The sequence below is a fragment of the Syngnathus typhle genome, linkage group LG9 (genome assembly GCF_033458585.1).
Source record: "Syngnathus typhle isolate RoL2023-S1 ecotype Sweden linkage group LG9, RoL_Styp_1.0, whole genome shotgun sequence".
Lineage (NCBI taxonomy): Eukaryota > Metazoa > Chordata > Actinopteri > Syngnathiformes > Syngnathidae > Syngnathus > Syngnathus typhle.
Genome location: NC_083746.1, coordinates 4,731,236 through 4,752,936, shown reverse-complemented (window position 1 = coordinate 4,752,936; position 21,701 = coordinate 4,731,236). Strand labels below are relative to the sequence as shown.

Here is a 21,701-nt window from a genome sequence, read left to right as displayed (position 1 = left end):
TAGGGGAGTTTTGTTTGGACAAAATAGTGCTTTGTTACCATGTTGTAACATCCATAAGCGATTATAAAAAATATTTATAGGACTAATTCTCAATAACTCTATCTTAGTGTAAAAAAAATTATGTTGAACGTATTGGAGGCATTGTGGTCATTTACAACTCTAATTCCTAGTCTTTTTAAAAACTGAATTTGTGATTTAGCATTTTTTTTCCCCCCATTAGATTACTGTTCAAAGGGACAGTGGCTTGGATGTGTCTTCCCCAAAACACGGCAAGGTGGACGCTAACAATGCACCCCATGTGGGCGGAAACCAGTGGGCAGGTGGCACAGGTGACTAACCGAGGCACACACGCACACATCTTTTCGGAGTGTGATTGGCAGCCGTGAGAAAAGCCATGGAAGTACAGGTAGACAATGCAAACTTCTGCAGCTGTGAGGCAGACGTCCTGCTCTTTTGTGATGTTTCCCTGCAGGAGGTCGAGACACTGCGGGGCTGGGTGGCAAAGGGGGCCCGTATCGCTTAGATGCGGGACACAAGGTGTTCCAGGTTTCCCAGGCAGAGAAGGATGCCGTCCCAGAAGAAGTCCGCAGAGCTGCTCGAGAAATGGCGGAAAAAGCTTTCAAAGACAGGTGGGGCACTCGATTGGTGTGCAACATCGCGCTGAATTTAATCGGCATCATCGATTGATCTGGCGCTTGCTTGCCTTGCACGATGACCTCGCCGTAATTTAAAAGACGAGTACGGAAGAATATGTGTAGAATTTGCGAAAACGATAAATAAGGTGCTCCTTAATCTGCCGCGAATGGGCGAAATGCCACCTTCCCCGTGTGCGTGCACGTGAGCAGGCAGCCGAGAGGACCCCCTTTTCAGCGGCTCAACCATGAAGGCCGTCTCTGTTCTCTCAGTTTTGTTCTCTTTTACTCTCTTTTACCCCCTCACCCACTTAACCACCCTCCCAGCCCCTGCCCTCCCCCTGATTATCATGACGCACAGTGATTGCCTTCATGAGCTCCTTCTGTGATGATCCTCTTCTGTTTCTCTCTGTTTTCTCCATTTCCCCATCTTCTTTCCCACTTCCTCTCCGTCTTTCTGGAAAAATCGTGTCACTGCATGCTCTAATGATTGTTCCCTCCGCGAATACGGCGAATGAAAAATTGGATTCCTTATCTATTCATTCATACATTCATTCATTCATTGTGTACTCAGCTTCAGGTTAAACATCAACCAAGCTATGATCCGCTCATTTTAAACTGCCTCCAGTCGCTAAGGCACACAGGCAAAAACAGGCTTAGGTATGCTGAAATGACAGAGCGCGCACACACACACACACACATGCAAACACACACGCCTTCGCTTTAGCGGCTGTGTCGACATGCCTGCCAAATCTCATCTGTCAGTCCCTTTTCAAATTAAGACAATCTGCTCCCATCAGCATTAACGGTCCATGTTTTTATTTGAAAAGAAAATTGGAAGGGCACCAAAATGTGAGGTATTTTTTTTCCAACGGCTTTTTTCGACTTTTGCGTACAGGATCGAATTCAAATTGATTTACATGAACCTGCAGCAACAGTGAAAAGGTTCCGTGGCATACCAATAGTAAAGAAACCCTACAAGAGATTGTTTCTCTGGATGAAATTATAGTTGTAGAGTAATTCCGATACCTCAGATCATTACATCATTGTTCAAACATTTCACGGTCAACGATGATCAAAACAGGTAGGTAAACTCAGACGAGACTTACTGCACGTTCCAAATAAATTCCACGTAGACAGATGATCTTACGTTATACGGAAAGGGCAAGAAAATAAATGTTTCAGTCGATGCTGCTCTGCAATATTGCGCTCAGCAATGTTTATATCCTGGAGAGCTCCCATTCACAAATGGACATTCATTTTTTTTAACTGCAGCACCCATTTGCTAAGCAAAACAGCAGCAACTACAGCCACACAAAAAGGTGGCACCTTAAATATAAATGTGTGATCAGTCGAGTCTGACAAGTGGTTGCTGACTTTTTTTTTTTTTTTACCTTTCTCTGTAAAATAGTCCTTGCGGCATGACCAGATTCAGATTGCACTAATAAAGTTACTCTTAAAGGGCATTCTATATTAACGACACATTAATTTTGTATATAGCTACTCTGTAATGAAAGGAAACTTGAACTTGGCCTGAATTTGACCTCTCCGCGGAGAACAAATGCACAATTCTCGCCTCCTTGAAAAATAGATTGTTTTGGTATTTAGTGTCAGTAACTCCACCTAATTTTTGTGTTTTTTTTTTTTATATATATATATATACTATATATATAATTTCTCCCCTTTGAGCGGAACTAGGCATTTACTTGCCTTCTTTGCTTTCTTAAATATAATCCGAGGAATGTGGAAGAAATAGCACCAGCCGCGGTATACACGCACGCACACACACACACACACACACACACGCACACACACACACACTCACACACCAGAGGAATGTGTGGAGGAAGTGGCGGTGCCATGCTTCTCTCTTTGTGGGCTCAATGGGATGTGGGAGGGCAACAGTTGCTACTCTCAACCCGTGTGGGATGACTAGTAAACAAGTGCCATCATAGTTGCGAGCTTCCGTCCAGACACATTAGCTCATAAGACATTCAACATCCGCTCTGTTATTAAGCACTGAGCGATTCCACAAAGGGGGTTTCCCATGTTTGTGGCTTTACGGTACAATGCTAAAATCAGATCTGAGATTTGTAGAAATAATTTTTTCCCACGGGAAATAATTCAAATCAGTCATTTCTCCATCTTGTGATGATAGCCAATAATCTTGCTGGTTTTCGTCATATCTCGAATGCGCCAGTTTTGTGTCTGCGTCATCATGGTCAGTTTTGAGTAACACTACCAAAAAGGTTTTAATGTGACTATTTTTTTATTGTGGTTTGAGCACCGCACCGCACCATAGCTGTCCCTAATGTTTTGATTGTTAATCTGAAAACAACCTTTAAATTAGGAATTACTCCAAGCATCCTTCAGGCTGTTTTTTTTGCCTTGCCGTTATCGTTATGTCTTCAGTCGAGACGAGGCATTTCCTGGTTGGAACGCTCGTGGTTTATTGTCTGGCTCAGTAAATGTGTTTGTGTGGTTCGTGCCCGCAGCGTGCACACAAATATTGTGTCTATCTGGCCTCACGCAAGAAGTCGCACATTGACAATAGACACACACACACATACACACGAATACTGTACGAGCTGTGACACGTACTTAGTTACAGTATCTTCACATCTGTGTACTTTTGTGTGGTCACAATCTGCTTGTCATCACATGTTTAGACTACACACACACACACACACATCTGGTTATGCAAACACTGCAGGTAAGAAACTTAATGACCCCTGAAAAAGGATTGTTTGTGTGTAAGTAAATCTGAAGTATTATGACGGGTCAGTTTAAAAATGAAATATGAAATCGTATGTGGCTCTCCATAGGCTGAAGGAGATCGATATGAGCGAGTACGACGCCACCACCTATGAGCGATTCTCCAGCGCTGTCAGGAGACAAGTTCAATCCCTGCGCATTATCCTGGACACTTTGCAGGTTTGCTGCTCAGCTTTAACTTTTCTTACATGCTACTGTGTCTAACCAGTGAGGAATATTCTAGAACAGGGGTGTCAAACTCATTTTTTTGGCAGGCCGCATTGTAGTCATAGCTTCTTTCGAACGGCCATGATGACTGTCAACCCAAATAATTGTATGAGCACCTCATATTATATACAATAAAAGCTACAAAACAAACTGACAAATAACTCGTTTTCAAATCAGACGGGTCAAAACTGGTCAGATATTTAAAAAATAGATATACATATTATTAGAAGTGACGAAAATTTGCAATTCTAGTAATGACACGGGTTTGATGCACAATTTGTCTTTGCGGGCCATAAAAAAATGTGGCGGGCCGTATCTGGCCCCCGGGGCCTTGAGTGTGACACCCGTGTTCTACAACATTCCTGGAAAACCTTGGTTAAAAAAAAAAGTCAACAACACAGGCGGCCAAAATGTAGTAGCGCTGAAATGAATCATGTAATGCTGCCATCTTGGCGTTCAAGGGAATAATGTCGCTTTGTTTGAGGATTCGTGCAAGTACGAAAATGCAAGAGGTGTGTGTCACGTAAGAATGATTACAGAGCGGCCATGCTTGCTCTATTATTCTCCGACCAGGTGTGAGGCTCTTTGTGAACACGTCGTGTGTGTGTGTGACTCTTTTTTCCATCCAGGTGTTTGCCAGCGTGTAAGCGACAGCTTTGAACGCCAACAGCCGTGCCTATTCTTTGTCCTCGTCACCGCCGGTTGTTAATATGAAGGAGATTACACGCGCGTGTAGCCATGAAGTCATGTTATTTTTATCGTACCTGATGAGTGACTGAGCGAATACGCACACACACGCGCACGATATGAAACATTCCTGGAAACCTTTCAACAATGCGTTGTGTGTATGAGCTTTAGGGAATCCCCCCCTTCCATTCTTTCAACACCCAAGAAACTTTGCTACATATAAGCACCTGCATGAGAGATTGTGAAGGCCATATAAAGTGATCCAGCACACCCGCAACCCGAGCGAGGATAAGCAGTACAGACGATGAATGGAGCTGGTTCTTTTTTTTTTTTTTGACTGATTTCCTTTGCCTCTATGCCATAGCAAACTCTTGCTTCTATCTTTATTTTTATCCTTTGTCCTGTTGGCCGTCAATGGTCTCTGTGGTTGCGTCACATAAACAGCATTCTTTAAAAAAAGAAATGCCCAAAATATGTTTATTTTCTGCAAATTACAATGTGGGGGGGGTTTCTTTCGGAAAAAAAGGGATCTGGAACTCATCTCTTTACATTAAAACAAAACTATTCACAGTAAATACAGTAAATTAAATTCTCATTTTATGACGATTGTCTGTTGGGTTAACCGTTCTCTGCTTACGTCTTTTTTTACATCGTGTTGTCATCCCAGAATTTGGAAAATAGTAAAAAAGTATGTACTTACATACTAGGTATTAAACGTCAAAAGGTTTTAGCCCAAAAATCGAAAAGTCAAATAAAGCACAGATACTTGCACCTGAATTAATTGCCTAAGTACAGTACCAAAGTATTTGTCAGTTCGACTGATGCATTCCAGTATGGCCTTCCGTTGTCACTATTTTTGAGTAGAAAAAAACAAACACTTGTGTTTGTGTGTGTGTTTTCCAGGCTAAAGCCAAAGAACGCCAGTGGCTAAAGAACCAGGCTCTGGGAGAATTGGACGATGCGAAAATCATCGATGGCCTCACTGGTGAAAGGTCTATATATAAACGCAGAGGAGAACTAGACCCTGAGGTTAAAATTATTTTCTTTTGTTAATTCTCAACCACCGCACCACACTTTTTAATACACACACACAGTTGACCTTTATGTCTCGGTCTCTAAATTCCAGTGGTATATGTGAGATTATTATTACACCCTGGCGTTCTTCTCGGGCCTCATGTCTCCTACTCTCAAGCATACTCATTGAGGGATAATTCCTGCGCTAATTATACAACCATGTCATCTTGTATTGTTTTTCTGTCTCATTTACCTCCAAACATACTTAATCCCGATGAGGTTTTTTTGTTGTTAGTTATCGACTACATGTTTCTGTGTCATGTGTTCACAGCCTGGCACGCCGCAGGAAAAGCCCAAGCGTCTGCGTGTGCTAGCCGACGTGTCGGGAAGTATGTACCGCTTCAACGGCGTAGACGGCCGCCTGGAACGTTCTATGGAGGCCGTTTGTATGGTCATGGAGGCTTTAGAAAGCTATGAGCACAAGTTCAAGGTGAGAGCGGTCACACCCTAACATCCTGTTTGCATTTCAGCGTTCCTCAGGGCTACGATCTAGACCCACCACTTTTCCCTTTTCATAGTGGGACTTCCAAAGTAGGATCAAATCTTCCCTGAGATGGTGGTTGAGTTTTTTCCTATTTGCATTTCTTCTCGGAGGAAAATAACGAATGAATCCGCCTCATAATTAAAACGACAACACATGAGCTGAAGCCTCTTGAGGTTTGCTCTCCTCTTCCATAACGTCACACATGATAATGATTGAACTCATTTTTGGGAGTTCGAAATGGAAAAAGTCGAATAAAATGTTCACAAAACATCACATTTACCAATTAATGGTGCATTAATTAACTGTACGTTAATGTGAGGTTAAAACTGAAAATCGAATGGCGATTCAAGTCTGTTATACAACACACTTAACATTACATGGAAAAGGACAGAACATCTCAGTAGGTTAAAACATAAAAAAATAAATGTTGGAGAATTTTATTTAATAGCACATTTTTCTGCCAGGCAACTGTGCAAATGCGTAGCCATGTGTTCTGGGAACAGCCTGGCCATAACTTCTCATATTAGATACAGAACATAACATCCTGAACTGAAATAGAAAACTTGTGTCAGGCCCGACCTGCTCTTATATAAGATAGTTATGCTGGAAGCCTGACAAGTATATGGAAAGTATGTTCGCATTTGACGAGGCTGAAATACTCAAGTGAGCATCATATGGCAGCACACCGCATTGAGATTCATCCTTGGTGCCATTCTGAGTCATGGTGGCGCTGTTGCAAGTGGTCCCAAAGTAGCCTTCATTTACTTTTTACTGTTGATAAAACTCATCCGGTGTTCTCTTTTTGACCACAGTATGACATAATGGGCCACTCAGGTGACGGCTATGACATCGAACTGGTCCGAGTGGACAGAGTCCCCAAGAACAACAAGGAGAGGCTGAAAGTTCTCAAGGTAGATGTTAGCAGGGTTCGATTCCGACTCCGGCCTTCCTGTGTGGAGTTTGCATGTTCTCCCCGTGCCTGCGTGGGGTTCCTCCAGGTGCTCCGGTTTCCTCGCACATTCGAAAAGCATAGTCCAATTGACCACTCCAAATGTTCCATAGATGTGCCGGTGAGTGGTCAGATAATAATGGGAAATAGAAATCATTTTTCCTGTGCTTTCCCTCCATTATTCCCTCCCATCCGCTGTAGACTATGCACGCCCACTCTCAGTTTTGCATGAGCGGCGACTACACGCTAGAGGGCACGGCGGCCAGCATCAAGGAGCTGGCGCGGGAGGAGGCCGACGAACACTTTGTGGTGGTGCTGAGCGACGCCAACCTGGAGCGCTACGGCATCCGTCCCGAACGCTTCGCCCAGGTCCTCACCTCGGACCCCCAGGTCCACGCCTTCGCCATTTTTATCGGGTCTCTGGGCGACCAAGCCGAAAGGTGAGGAAGGGGGTGAATGCAAGATTGCAGGAGGCTGACGGGAGGAAGGGTCAATAACAAGAAGTGTGTTAAATGGAAACAAGGAACCAAGTTTATTAATCATTAATTGATGAAGAAATCATTTACAACACCTTGTCAAAGTTCAAGCACCTTAACAAACACAATTTAGTTCCAACCTATTCTGGCCTACCCTTTCACTCGGCCCTCACTTTCAAATCGAGGTTTTTACTAGAAGCCTGTGGTTAGGGTTTCAAGTTAGGGTTTAAATCAAGAGCTTGTTCTTCAAAGTCAGAGAATAAGTCAGAGTTTCAACCTTTATTCAACCTGAGCAGTTCCACTTTAAGTAATACAGTTGCCTTTATTGGCTTTTGGTATTGTCACTTACACTGTCCAAAGATGGCCTGCCAAAACCACTTGGGGTCCCTAAAGGGTGCAGCTAGATGCACAAGAGTGTGTTGACTGAAAAATGGTTGATTCCAGATAGGGAAGAAGAAAACAAAGCTTTGTTTCTTACTGTCCAAATGTCAAGAAGAAAGATGTCCTCCATTGTTGTTTCCTGCGCACTTCCTCTTCTTTTGTGTTCAAGATTGCTCGGACTATCTTGTCTTCATCCATTTAACATACAAACATTAGACTGTGTTCACCCGTTTAAAGAATTGTGTCTTTTTTTTTTTGGTGCGTCAGACTCCAAAAGACCCTTCCGGCTGGGAGATCCTTCGTTGCTATGGATACCAAGCAGATCCCCCAAATACTGCAGCAGATCTTCACATCAACCATGCTGTCCAGTGTCTGAGTGATGGTGCCTCTGACTGATCTCACACACACGCACATACACAAACGCTCACTAATTTATTTTTGCAACCCAAAAGTCAAGTGCTCAGATGGCCAAGCTTTCTCGGGAATGAGCGAGGAATGCCCCACCTGAGTGAGGACTCTCTTTCAAGGCCTCGGCTCAAGTCCTTGGCTGCCGTGTCAACACGCTCGGGCATTTCCCCTCTGGCTGGTCGGCACCTCGGTCCTGCAGGGAATCTGAGATCTTATTTCATGGTCAGACCTCCCACTCTGTTTCCATTTAGTATCACTGTGACTTGTTGCAATGTGCATGGCTATCAACTTTTCAACAAGTGCCACACATTGTGACGTTTTTATTTTAGAAAAACTAAAATCTAATGTCAAAGAAATACTCAATATATCAACCAGGAGTTTTGTCATGATAACATTCTTTCTCGGGAGTTACTTGTTGCTAGGCAGAGTTGATCACAACCCACAGTCCACTTTCTATGGTGCTCGTCTTAATTAGGGTCACGGGTGAGTCGGAACCTTTATTGACACATTTTGGTCACTGCTCTGGGTTGAATATCAAATACTTTTTAACAAAGTGCCGTCAACATCACATTTGCCATCACCACTGCGTGCTCTCAATTAAGTCCGATTGAGTGGATCAATAGAAACACATTTGTTTTGATTTTATTTAACCTTATGAAATGTTTCTCAGATTTGAACTTTTAAAGGAGACCACAAATGAAGTAATGTGTATCAAGGATACACATACAGTATATTGTATGCAATTGTACATACAGTGATAGTAAATACAATAGAGGATTTTAATAAAAGAGTCAGTGTTAAATCATCATGTTTGTTTTCTTGCACTCCACCCTATTCATTTGGCAGCAATGTTCCATTTTCTTTCTGCACGAAATATATTTCTCTTGGAAGTTAAATGTGTTCTGTAGCTCGAAGAAGTAAATCAAGGACACCGTCACCATCGTTGTTGTTCTTGTTGCTGCATTGGGCTTCAAAGTTTCCTGTGAAGTGGAAAACTGACCAACCTAAATTAAGGCGAGTTCATTTTATACAGTGGGAAAAAAGCTTTGGTTGATAAACATGCCAATAATCTGTACCACTTTCCTTTAGCTGTGCATTATGGTCATCAGAAACCTTGACATATTTCTGGAAAATGAAGCTAAAATTATATCGCAAAAATCTGCTAATAATTCATTGCCAATATAATAAACATTTAAAATGTTTTGTTTTTTTTAAAAGGAGGGCATCCACGAATATATGAATGTGCCGGTGCTAACTGCAATCATGCAATTCTCTGCCGAATTTTGTTGACAGTTTCGAGAACAACAAGAACCAAATCCGTTTCTAATGTCATTTTAAATTGCTTTATCAGCTCTTTTCTCTTGCAGGTTCAGAACAAGAGAACAACACTCCGTCTACCTTCCCAAGCTACTTTCATCGGGAATCTCCCATAATGCACCTGTGTTCTCTGCTACCGTGACCTCTGGCCAGACGGTAATTACAAAGTGCTTCACTTTCTCCTTTTCCTTCCTGCACCATATCATTTTATTGACGTGATGTGTGACACTTATTTGGGGAAAGGTCAGCCGCTGTTTCCACGTGTGATTCCGCCCAGACGGGTATGTTTGCTTCAGATGAGTCAGTTGTTTAAAAAAGATTTCAAGGGCGGTCATCACATCAATGTGGCACTTGTAGCATAAAACACACACATAGATGGTGACGGTCTTCACCGCACGCTTGATTGATTGATGGCGCTGATTGAAGGCCCATGTCACGGCAGCGCAGCAGGCGAGAGGTGGGTCAAGGGGCATTGGAGGGGTGGGGGGGTTAGCGTTACTCTTAGCCAAGCAGGGTGATTGATAGCCGGCTGTCAATGTGCTGGAGTTCACACTGCAGGAATGTTACGACGTGGTCACAAGATTTCTCAACCATGCGTGTGTGTCTGCCGGTGTGTGTGTGTGGGTGTGTTGTGTGCTAGTCATGTGTCGGGAGTGCAAGTCAGGAAATCAACCCAAAAAAAACAAGAGCTGGCATTTTACAGTCTGAAACTTTTATTTTTATTTTTACAGCCGCAGTTCATGAGATTGGGCTTTCAGGCCATAACCTTTACAGATCTTAATTTGACCTCTGAACTTGAATGCACAAATACAATTGGTACGGTAACGTTTGCACAATTTGCAGTCCTTTTCACGCAACCAATACGATTCCTGATTCAATTGGAGTTGGTATTCAAACAGTTCTCTATATCATGCTGTTCACATTTGGAAATCATGAGACTGAGATGACACCTAACAACTGATCAGTGGTGCCTGGCTATTTTGAGGCTTTAAACATGATGTTCTCAGAACAGTGTCATCAGCAGGTTGCTGGGAGAGTCACAGAAAGACATATTGGAAATGAAAGAAAATCATTTTAAATAATGCTTTACAGATCCTTCTTGGAGAACAGCAAGGTGTTCCAAAAAATTCTGAAACTGCATATTGAAACGTGTCAAATTAGGTTTGCCTAGAAAGTGTATTTTTGTGTTACTAAAATTTCAATATCTTTCAATCACATGCATACTTGTCATTCATATGTATCTACTTTTACCCAAAATGGAAACTTCTGTAGTAGCTCCTTGCCCCTTATGGTGCAATAGCCGGTAAGCAAACAACTGATGTCACGTCTTCATTAACTTGAGAGGAGCCCGGTACACTGCCCCGCTGTCAGAGCCAAAGAACCTGACACTTAGAAATGCGGACCTTCAGACGCCTTGGCTGTGGCTTTTTAGACCGTTTGATGCCAGACATGTTTGGGCAAAGATATGATTGCAAGAGTTATTCTTCATCGCATCACTTGTGATTGATGGCAGTGTGCTGCAGGAGTTGCTATTCACTCTCAGTGTTTTCATGGCCATACAGTTCAGAGAGGAGGACACAAAAAAAATATTTGGCTTGATTATGTCATTAATAGTCATTTAGCTGTTGTTCTCTTTTTTTTTTCCTCATGATGCAACGTATCTCCATTACTAAAGCTTCCAAAATCGTCGGAAAATGTGAGTCATCACGCTGTGGTCAGCAGAACAGGGCAGGCATTAATTCCTGTTGTCCTTGACAACTAATAAACATTGCTTTCTTGAGGAACTACATCATACTCACTGTCTTCTTGTAAGCAACTAATATCGATTTAAAAACTTCAGATACAGTTATAAAAAAGAAAAGAAAAAATCACAGCCTTGATTTATAACACGCTGACAGGAAAATCATAGGTCCTTCGGTCCAATTCAATGTAATTTTGGCTTGTGGTGCATTTTTCTGCAGCCAGTCTTCTATTTTCAATATACATGTGCACAATGTGATTTATAGGTGGCCCAGGCAAAGCATGTACAGTATGTAGCTCCTGGTGTGTAGGAGGACACAGACATCTTGGGCTCTACTTACATTCATTCAAGTCATGTGAACTTTATTTCTAGCATCCAAAATGATCAAATTTGCTACAACTACTACCATCACTACCATTACTACTACTACTATCGTATTTTCCACACTATAAGGCGCACCGGATTATAAGGCGCACCTTCAATGAATGGCCCATTTTAAAACTTTGTCCATATATAAGGCGCACCGGATTATAAGGCGCACTTTCAATGAATGGCCCATTTTAAAACTTTGTCCATATATAAGGCGCACCGGATTATAAGGCGCACTTTCAATGAATGGCCCATTTTAAAATTTTGTCCATATATATAAGATGTATATATTTGGCCCGCGGGCCGGACTTTGGACACGCCTGCAGTAGTGGCTCAATATTGGTCCATATATAAAGCGCACCTGATTATAAGGCGCACTGTCGGCTTTTGAGAAAATTGGAGGATTTTGGGTGCGCCTTATAGTGCGGAAAATACGGTACTTCTACTACTACTACTACAACTACTACTACTTTTTGGGACAATTCAAAAAGTGGTGTAATTGTGGAGGGCAAACAAAATTAGACAAAGAAAACATCAAAACTTGTAAGACTTTGTCTGAGTGAACATAAAAAATTATTGGCAGACAACACACAAGTCAGGCTGTGGAAGATTACAGGGATGGACGAAAACCCAGTTCTGCCCTTGCCCAGTCCGTCCTTGTTTTAAAAAAAAAAACTTCTCGTCCTCTATTCCCTGTCCGCAAAATGAGCATCCATCACAGACAGGCTTACTCGCTGATTGTACGCATCTGGTCTGGCTGTCATAGTTACCAGCATCAACAATCAGCAAAAGACGTGGCTCCTTCTTGCTACACTGATGTTTGAATGACGAATGACGCCTTTGATGCGTTTAGCAGATTCCAACACAGACCCCCAACCACAAAACCCCCTTACGTCTCGTCCCCAGACTACAGATGCCACAGGTAGCTCAACATCATTCCACTGAAGACAAACAATGAAGAATGATTTAAAGCCCCCTCCCTTTCTCCACACAAGCACAAATAAGAGTGGGCGTATAGACATTAAGCCCCCCCCCGCCCTGAGGCGAGTGTCACTAATGACCTTAATGATGACGAATGACGAGCGCTGTCTGGACGTTTGTGAGTAGTTTTCCAACACAGCTTGACAACATTCCGCCCGAATAGTCTCAAAGCAAGATAGCAACGGCTCGAAAACTTAATTCCTGACCTGACTGACTTCCTCCGCCCGGGCCAGGAAGTTAATGCCAAGAGTGATGAGTTCAGGAAGAACAAACTCACGTCCCATTGTCTTTAATGATGCTGAGCTGCACAATTTCATTTAAAAGGAACAGTACTGATGTATTTTTGTTTTTTTTTATTTGGCTCTTTACACAGTACATGGGAAAATAATAGCTAATTATTTTGCTCCCATTCGTACCTAATCGCTCCACCAGACAGGAAATACCTCTCTGGATGAATGCAGCTTCCTCTTTTTCTCGCCAGCTGAGTGAGCGTTCACATTTTTTATTCCAGCTGACTGCAGCATTGACCTTGGAAAATTGTGACTTTATGGAATTGCATTTTGTCTGTACTTTTACTTTAACTTTTTTACAAATATTTTGGGGTCAGGTGCACAAACCAAAACAAATGAAATACCCGAAAATCATGAATTTGCAAAACTGGAATACAATTGGAATATTTGTCTTCGGGTCCAGAAAATAAATAGTAGTTAGCTATAATCCGGTGCGCCTTATAGCGCGGAAAACTCGGTACATACAAAATAGTTTGGCATAATTCATATAATTTGTAGTAATTTTGTATTCTAATACAATATTTTGAAATACTACGCAAAATTATATCTGTAATATGCGATTGACAAGTTTAAGCACATTTTACTGCTGCTCACCTCAAAATGCTATATTTGCCTCAACTTGTTTGGCATAATTCACACTGAATGACATATACATTTATATATTTCAGAGAGGGCATGTCAAATCCTGTTTGGAAACCACAGGTGTGTCTGAGATAATAGAAAATTTAACTTGCAAGAGACTATCCAGCAATTTCTAACATAATAGTAACTATTATCTGCAATGAGAAAATCTGATGGATTAACAAAATTAACAAAGGAGAGTCCTCCTCATCGTTCTTTCTTTACGAACTTTATCTCAAGGGGGGTAGATGTGGTGATTTATTGCCTGAGAGGAATTTGACATGTTTAAAATGGGTTGGGACGTAAATCAAGGCGGTAATGGACAACGCAAAGGAGAATGAGGTTAAGAGGTTGGAAGGAGGTTCATCATTGTTTAAAGCAATATTGGATCTGCACTTTCCCATCATGTACGATTATTAAATTGTCATTTGTATTTGCAAGTCTTAGGACATTTTGTCTAACCAGACTTGTTTATTTACAAACTCTCAACAGTTCAGTTCTAATTGGACGCTCAGTCGCTGTGATTTGGTCACAATCACTCATGGGGACCCCCGACTTGAGAGAGATGTCACTCATGCAGAATAAGACTTAATTGCAAGGCTGGAGGGGAAGGGGCAACACCTTTGACCCGCCCCTCTAATCGACCATAGGCCACATAAATTAAGGGGGAGGTTGAGTGAGTCACATAGGTGGGAATGGAAATGCTGCAGGTGGAAGTTGTTTAAATGTACAGAATTTTGGCTGTGAACACACGAAGGAGGGAAAGGGAGCGCATTATCATACACCGCTTTTCTTCGTCTATTTCCTCTCATCTCATTGTGTGTCCCTAATGAAGTGTCTGCTACGTGTCCCTCTGTTGTGTTTGGGATACATCTCCAAAGAGCCTACAATTTTTGAATCCATGCTCCATCTTTCTAGAAGCTTCTCACACCTACTGCTGGATTCTTCACATTGAGCTAAGCAGTAAATTCGGTTGTTCATTAAGGACACGCCCACACACATGCAGCACACACTTCCCAGAGGCCAAAGTCTGCTCGCCAGGAGGGTGTGAAGCATCTGGCTGCTCAGGACACGCTGACCTCATATTACAGGCCCGGGAACGTTGCCGTCTTTGGCTGATCCAAACCCTCATCATAATCATCAACCAGTCTTCACGTCATGCACTTCCTGTTTAGACATCCTAACATGGGCTGTTAGTCAGCTAGCAGATAAGACTGTGCTAGCCATGATTCACATTGTAAAAGTCCACTGTGAGCATTGTCTGGGGGTTACTGTGAAGTACCTCAGATTTGCAATTGTCTTCTAAGGAAATTCAATGGAACAAGAATAACTCACTTCGTTTAACAAAAGACCTCTGCCATGGCCAAAAACCGGATTGGCGACAAATATCTCCAACAATATTAATTTATTCTTCTGACCAATAATTAACTTAGCGTAGTCATTTTATTTAACATGTTTTTTTTAATTTAACATTATACATTATAATTATTATGTTTTGGGGGGTTACATTGAACCATATCACTTTCCAAGGATCTCCTAATTCACTTTTATGTTATTATATTGTTTTATTCTGAAGGGGTCATTCTTTTACATTTTGTTAAAGGGATGTTTTAATGTCATTAGAATTATATCTACATGTGCCTCTATTGAAAATACATATAAGTTTATACATCTATTTTCAATGAGTTACTAATTATTTGCTTAATCGACTGGTATTTTATACCTGTTCAATGAGCGTTTTGTTTCGGGGAAAATATAGTCTGGGATCTGACATTTCCCTTTCCCTTCTATGTGGCTGAATTGGCCTTGTGTCCCAATATTTTTGTCTGTTGAAAATACAAAAATTGTGACCAACACAATATTGACCAGCGGCTCTTCACAGTCTGTTGATCATATTGCAGGAAGCTGGCACGGACACATGCACATCTCTGTGTATTTATTTCAGCAAAGTTATTAGAGAGGGAAGATTGTGAGCACGTAAACGGCTTTCACTCCCGATTCATCACACACGGCCCATTTGTCAGGGTCAATGCATCGTTTTGACACGTTACGTCTTCCAAGTGAGCCTTAAGCATCTAGTGTGCGGACAAAAAAATTAAGGAAATCTGGACAATATTTCTACATATAGCCCGAAACTTGAAAGCTCATGAGGGGAAGTTGACTCATTTTGTAGACTTCCAGAGTACTTTCACAATCATAAGTGGAGATTCGGTTCCGTTTCTCGGCAGATTTTGCTGTCAAAAGTCTTTATTGTAACCACGGTAACTCTATATAATCACTAAGGATGACATAGAGCCATTTTAGAAACATTAGCCAAGAGACTTTTTGGCCTAGTCGGACCTCGACTTTTCGAACTGAGATGTTGGATTGATTCCGACTCAATGCCCCGGTCAGACTCTATGATTCTCTGGCAGGCAGTCCAACGTCTGGGCTGCCCTTTGTTATACTTGTACAGTTGTTTACGAAAGAAAAAAAGGTCCCGGTGATTGACAGATACTCCGTCCAACATGCAGTTAGATATAAAATGTAGGGTTCACAGAGGATGGTTTCCTTTCAATTGCCCTTTCAAAATTTGATACGATTGGCGACCAGATCAAGTAGTCATCAACCTTTTGCCCTAAATCAGATGCGACACAAGAGTGGTCTTGGGATTGGATCCGAGTTGACACAAGACATGATCCTCTTACGGCGTTGTGGAATTGACGGTCCATCCCTGCGTCTAAAACAACATCCCCGCTTGGCAGCCTTCAGCCTTCTCTTGTTTTTGAGGCAGTGTTAGTCTTGGCAGCCGAAGGCTTGTACAGTACACAATCAGGGCTGGAAGCGTGAGAATGGCCGAGAGACTTGAGTTCAGTGAGCCAAATAGGAGAACCAAAGGAAGAGCACAGAGGAAACAAACACACATGGATATACTGTCGATCCGGACAAGAGGCCCCTGAAGACTCAAGTAAGGCTGAAGTGGGGCTTGTATGACTAAGAGAAACAGATGTGTCCACAACACAAAGACACTCAAATACTCAATGTGGAGTAAACATTTTTGATTGTCGGACGAATGCACTGCAAAGTCGTTCAAATGTCTCTACTAAGTCGTTTGAACATTTTGGAATTGGTAATGGTAAAATGTAGGCTGAATGCTTAAAACATCGCATTTTTTCCAAAATACCAAGGGGTACTGACTTGGACGGACGGACGGACGGAATTTTATTTGTTGCCTTTTCAGTTAGGCCCTTATAACCCAAGACTATATATGCTAATATTTTGATCAATTCAATACCAAAGGAGAATAAATGATGTCATAGGACACACAAGTGGTCATAGATGAAATCGAATACACACTTAGTGTGTCTGCTCCCGCTCTGCAGCCAATATAGAAGCCGGTGGTGCCCCACTTTGCCTGCCCTTTGAACCCCAAATGTGGGGCGGTTACATCGGACGTGAGATTATTTCAGACGCACCTGCTCTCACTGTCGTGTCCCCCCTGCCTCTGCAAATAGATCCTGTTGCCATCCGAATTACATAATCGCCTGTGTTGTTGAGGGGTTGATTCATGTATGGCTATTTGTGTATGTCTGTGTGTGTAAGCATCCCACCTGTCACTGTGGTGTTACATGCATTGTGTTACTCTGGGCCATTAAAGTGATGTAATGAAAGGTGGGGCAAAACCAGAAAGAGGCAGGTCACAAGCCATTTTATTAGGTACACCTGCACTCACAAATGAGGTGTGGACTGTGCCAAAAAGTCTGTTTTTTGCAATGATGATAATGGCCTATTTCGTTTGAGACTTTATTTCATTCTTATTGTGGTTTGCAATTATTGAGACTTCTTTCTAGTATTTTGATGAGCTAAATCTCCATAGCTAAGCATTCTGGGTTGCTAGGGAAGTTAAAAGGTGTGTTGTTTTCTGTACTGCTTGTATACATTTTACCATATTCATTTATATGTATATTACAAAATATTAGAAATAAAGAGGGGAAACATAATATTTAAAGAATCATACTTTAATATAATCTCTGGCGGGTATTAGCTGTATTAAATACATAATATTGCTTTCCAGTTTTTTAAACTTTCTTCTAACCAATGTAATTATACTATTTAATATTAATTATTTACATGTTGTACAAAAATATATTTCACAAAAATGAGCCATACATTTACAATATGAAGCTTTAGAAAATCACAAATATATTCCTTTTACAAAAAAGCCCTTTCCCGTTGTAGTTTTTCATCCGGGAGTGAACTGAAACAACGATACAGTCATAATTATAGTTATAGTAATAATATTCCAGTGTGTATAAAATATCCAGTCCCCCCCAATTTAAAAACGTTCACATGACCGGCAAGTGTTCCAACTGTGATGCTAATTCGGATGAGTCCTTTCGGTGCCGCTCGCCAGGTGTCGTGGAATAGACGAACGTCTTCTAGACCGCAAGACAACCTGGAGCCACTGAGCAACTGTATCCTGTTGGAGTGTGTTTCAGTAAGGGGGGGCAGGTGCAGCTTGGTGGTGGGGGAGATCGCTTGAGGGGGATGCAGACGCCTTCTCTGTCTCTCTTTCATGGCTATGATCCAAGATGGCTCCCACGTTACATGCCTGAGAGCGGACAAGAAAAGACAGACCTGATTAGACTCCTCGGGTCCAGCAGCTTTTTTTAAACGTAGCGTTTTACTGGCGAGGGCCTCGTAAACACCCGTGGCACCAGTAAACATGCCATCCACGCTGACTAACAGGGGCCTGGCCGCCTGCCTGCCTGCCTTCCTGCCTGCCTGCCCGCCCTTAGCACGCCAGCCAACCAAAGTCCAGCACGAGCTATGAAAGAGCAACATTGAGCAAAGCAAACAGACAACTCATTCTTGCCTCCTCCTTAAGTTGTCGGACGCACATTCCTAATGCACTAATGCAAGTCGTGACACTCACAAACCTGCAGTCGAAAGGAGCCACTTCCTAGCTAGCCTGTCACGTCACACTTCATGCAAGGGTGATCCTCAAAACCTCTTTTCACACAGCGATCCTGTAAACTTAACGCATCGGAGCCGTAACAAAAAGTCGGCTATTGTGTCTTTTACACAGAATCACACTAAGTGCACTTCTCCTACAGAATTGGACGAATGGGTTATTGTTTATTAATTGTGTGCACCCTTTTGACCTTTCTGCTATCTCACAATGGTTCTGAAAACACAAACTCGTTCTGCGTTTAGCTTTCAGAACTGAAATAGATTCTAACGCTTGATGGGCACCAGGGGATGTGTGACGCCACTGCTAATTAGCATTGCTAATGGTCAAGCGTGATAATAAAGTGGTGCATGTGACAGCTGGATGGCGTTGGTGCTTACTCTCTAATGTCTTGTCCAGGTCGGCGATGAAGTCCTCCAGTTCTTTGGTGTCACCCAGTTTGGCTGCAAAGAAAACACATCCAATAGTTTGCAAAATCGTACAGTCCAGAAAAATGGAAAGTGGAAATCATCTTGGTTTTTTTCCATTACTAGTACACTCTGGTCAGACCTTGTGAGCTAGCTCCAAGTGGTTGGCAATACAATCAGCTTAATTAAACTTCCAACTTCCCAGCAGACTTGAATGCAGCATGAAGAGCATGCACTCACCTTTTGGTGACATCAGTGACGGCGAGGGTGAGGTGACGCTCGCCGGAGACATGGCGGTGGGCGAGTGAAGCCTCTCGTCACTCAAGCTGAAGCTATTTCTGTTGAGCGAGTCGGCGCCTAGGTAGGAAATACACAAAAATACACATGGTCCTGTTAGATGATGCAAATATAGGCCTGTCAATCAACTGTGTGTGAGTTGAGTCACTTTCACACACACATACATATATGCTAAACATACAATTTTTGGTCTGATCCCAAACACAGTACTGTTTCAAACGTGGGAATGTGCTTCAAATAAAACGGAACTGTTTTCGGCACACTAAAAATATTTTTCGTAAAATTCTATCCAGCATATAGTTTTTAAATACCCATGTGTGGTATCTTGTGTTCCTCTCCAAACGCTTAAAGTTGACACTTTGATGCTTGCGGCTCACATGTTGCCACAAAACCACGGAAAAGGACTTTGGGCAGAACTTGAAGCCACCCACCACCAAATTTGTGTACGCCTCCATTTTATTTTGATATTCTAGCACACATTCTAAGCGCATCCGACTCACCCCCCAACACACACACGCATGCCAAGATTCTCTCCCTGGGAGTGATGCTTACTATAGTGTGTAACACGTGTCAACAGTTAGATCCATTTCCCTTTCTGCTTCATGTTTATCCTCATTGCATGATAGCTGGAGGCCATTCCAGCTGAATTTAGGCAGGGTACACCATGAACTGGTGGCCAGCCAATCACAGGGTGCTTACAGATAAACAACTGTTCAAATCCCACACAATCACAGTTAGAATTTGCAACACGGGAAGGCCGAAGCTTGCATTCAAACCCCGTAACGTCAAAAGTGTGAGCTAAACTTGTTCACTGTACCAGAATTTATGTGCACTGTATCAATAATCCATCAATCCAAACATTTTGAAGACTGATCATTAGGTTCAGAGATGAGCTGGAAGTAAATTATTATGTATGCCAAATGATCAAAATGAGTGTTATGTATTAGTCAAAGAGTTTAAAGCCGATATTTTTTCCCACAAGTACTGTATATGAATCTAAGTGAAAGTCCACCACTTTAGTTTTCAACTCACTCTCGGTGTCGCTGATGCCGCTGTCGCTGACGCTGGCGCTACTCCGCCTCTTGGCGATGCGCAGGTGCTCATCGTAGCGAAAGTGACGCTTCTCCATCGGGGACGTGAAGTCCTCGATGACGGCGTCAAACTCGCACAGCACATCGTCTAGGTCGTCCACGTCCACCACCAGCTTGGCTGCGCGTAACAGGGAAATATTCGAGTATTGCGTGCGCAAAAATGGAAAAGCATCGTTTGGCATTGGACCAATTTACCTTTGCGCGACAGTTTTGGAGACTTCATGGTTCTCCTTCGAATATCCAGTGCGTGTGTCAGGGGTTTTGACGTGCGTCCTCTTAACTTCAACTCAAGTCTGTGGCGCTCCTCTTTCCTGAAGTTCTTGTACTCGTCGTTCCGAAGTGCGCGCTCCTGTTTTTGAAGAGCGCAGAAGGGCATGGGCGGGGTCAGTGCGTGCGCGCGTGTTTGTGTGTGTCACTCGGCTGAAGTTACACTTCACTGACGTCTTCCTCATAAAAAAAAGTGTTAGTAAACAAGTTGTGCGTCGCCATATTTATTTATACTCATCAACTTGTCACTGTGCAGGGTTTCAAGCCAACAGGCTTCATGGTATTAGGTTGACTATACCCATTAGGTATTAGAATGAGTAACTACAGCCTCACAAAAACCTCCACTGTTAATAATGAAACACAATTTTGACCCTTTAAGGACAAGAATTAAATTGTGGGCTCTTCATTTTAGTATGTGGTTTACTAAAGCAAATAAAGTGTGTGTATGTCAAGCTTTTTACTCAATGTTCATTATTGAGACAGAAAATACACAGAAATAGCAATAACTATTTATTATATACAAATATTAATTTCCCCTCAATATCCTCATTTAACTAATTGAACAATAGCATCCCTACTATTCATGAGGAATAGGGACCGGATCCAATCTTGGATAGGAAGAATCTGCGTGTAATTAACGCCTATTGAAATGCATTGAAATAACCAATGTAGATTTATTTTTAAGGCCCCAAATTCTTCCCCAAAAAAATGTGATTGCTGTTATGTGATTTCCCCCCTTCCCTTCTGTATGTGCACATATTTCAGTCCTCGTTGTTGTCTCACCAAGATTTTTTCGGCACGTGGTTTTTGGCGGCTCATCAGGCTTCTCCATTCCACCCAACATCCTGTTGTTTCCCCGCTGGTAGCTCGTGAGCATAACCAGCTGGTCACAGCTATCCCCAAGTCCTTGAAGGCCCCCAGCAACATGCTGGCCCTGCTGCGTGGTTGTGGCTCACTTCATACAGCAGGTTGTCCAGTGAACAGAGGTTCAGCTATTCGAATTTTGGCTACATAATGCAGGCCTGGTCATGTGAAATCAGCTCCATCTAGTGGTTATTAATAGTACCACAGATTTAAGAACGTTAGGGCTCGTAGGTTAGGTTACAATTCATGTGTCCCCACCCAGTGGGACTGTACTTGTGACCTTTCAGTTTAAAGGTCAAGTTCTTACGATTGGACTGTTACATTTTGACCATGACAAAAGCAAACAACTGGCAAAGAAAAAAAGCATTGTCTAATAAATCAAGTATTACTTACTGCTTGTATTAAGAGTGTGTTGGGCAAGGTGTGCATTTT

The 21,701-nt window shown here is 42.3% G+C and overlaps 2 protein-coding genes across 2 annotated transcripts in view; one reads left to right on the top strand and one right to left on the bottom strand.

Moving 5' to 3' along the window:
* The window catches only part of vwa8 (von Willebrand factor A domain containing 8), a 31,320-nt gene extending 22,442 nt beyond the window's left edge, over positions 1–8,878 (top strand). Inside the window, exons 38-45 of the mRNA XM_061287177.1 lie at positions 221–329; positions 473–629; positions 3,458–3,566; positions 5,205–5,330; positions 5,647–5,805; positions 6,672–6,770; positions 7,010–7,248; positions 7,933–8,878. Of these exons, the coding sequence (XP_061143161.1) occupies positions 221–329; positions 473–629; positions 3,458–3,566; positions 5,205–5,330; positions 5,647–5,805; positions 6,672–6,770; positions 7,010–7,248; positions 7,933–8,041 (1,107 nt within the window). The 3' untranslated portion in view covers positions 8,042–8,878. The remainder of the gene's footprint in view (positions 1–220; positions 330–472; positions 630–3,457; positions 3,567–5,204; positions 5,331–5,646; positions 5,806–6,671; positions 6,771–7,009; positions 7,249–7,932) is intronic.
* An 8,496-nt stretch (positions 8,879–17,374) lies between these two features.
* Positions 17,375–21,364, bottom strand: rgcc (regulator of cell cycle). Its single transcript, XM_061287471.1, has 6 exons — positions 21,189–21,364; positions 20,334–20,487; positions 20,080–20,256; positions 18,991–19,107; positions 18,724–18,786; positions 17,375–17,983 (listed from the first exon to the last, which is right to left on the bottom strand). The coding sequence occupies exons 1-6, from the start codon at positions 21,330–21,332 to the stop codon at positions 17,976–17,978; spliced, it is 663 nt and encodes a 220-aa protein (XP_061143455.1). The 5' UTR covers positions 21,333–21,364; the 3' UTR covers positions 17,375–17,975.
* Between the last annotated feature and the right edge of the window lie 337 nt (positions 21,365–21,701).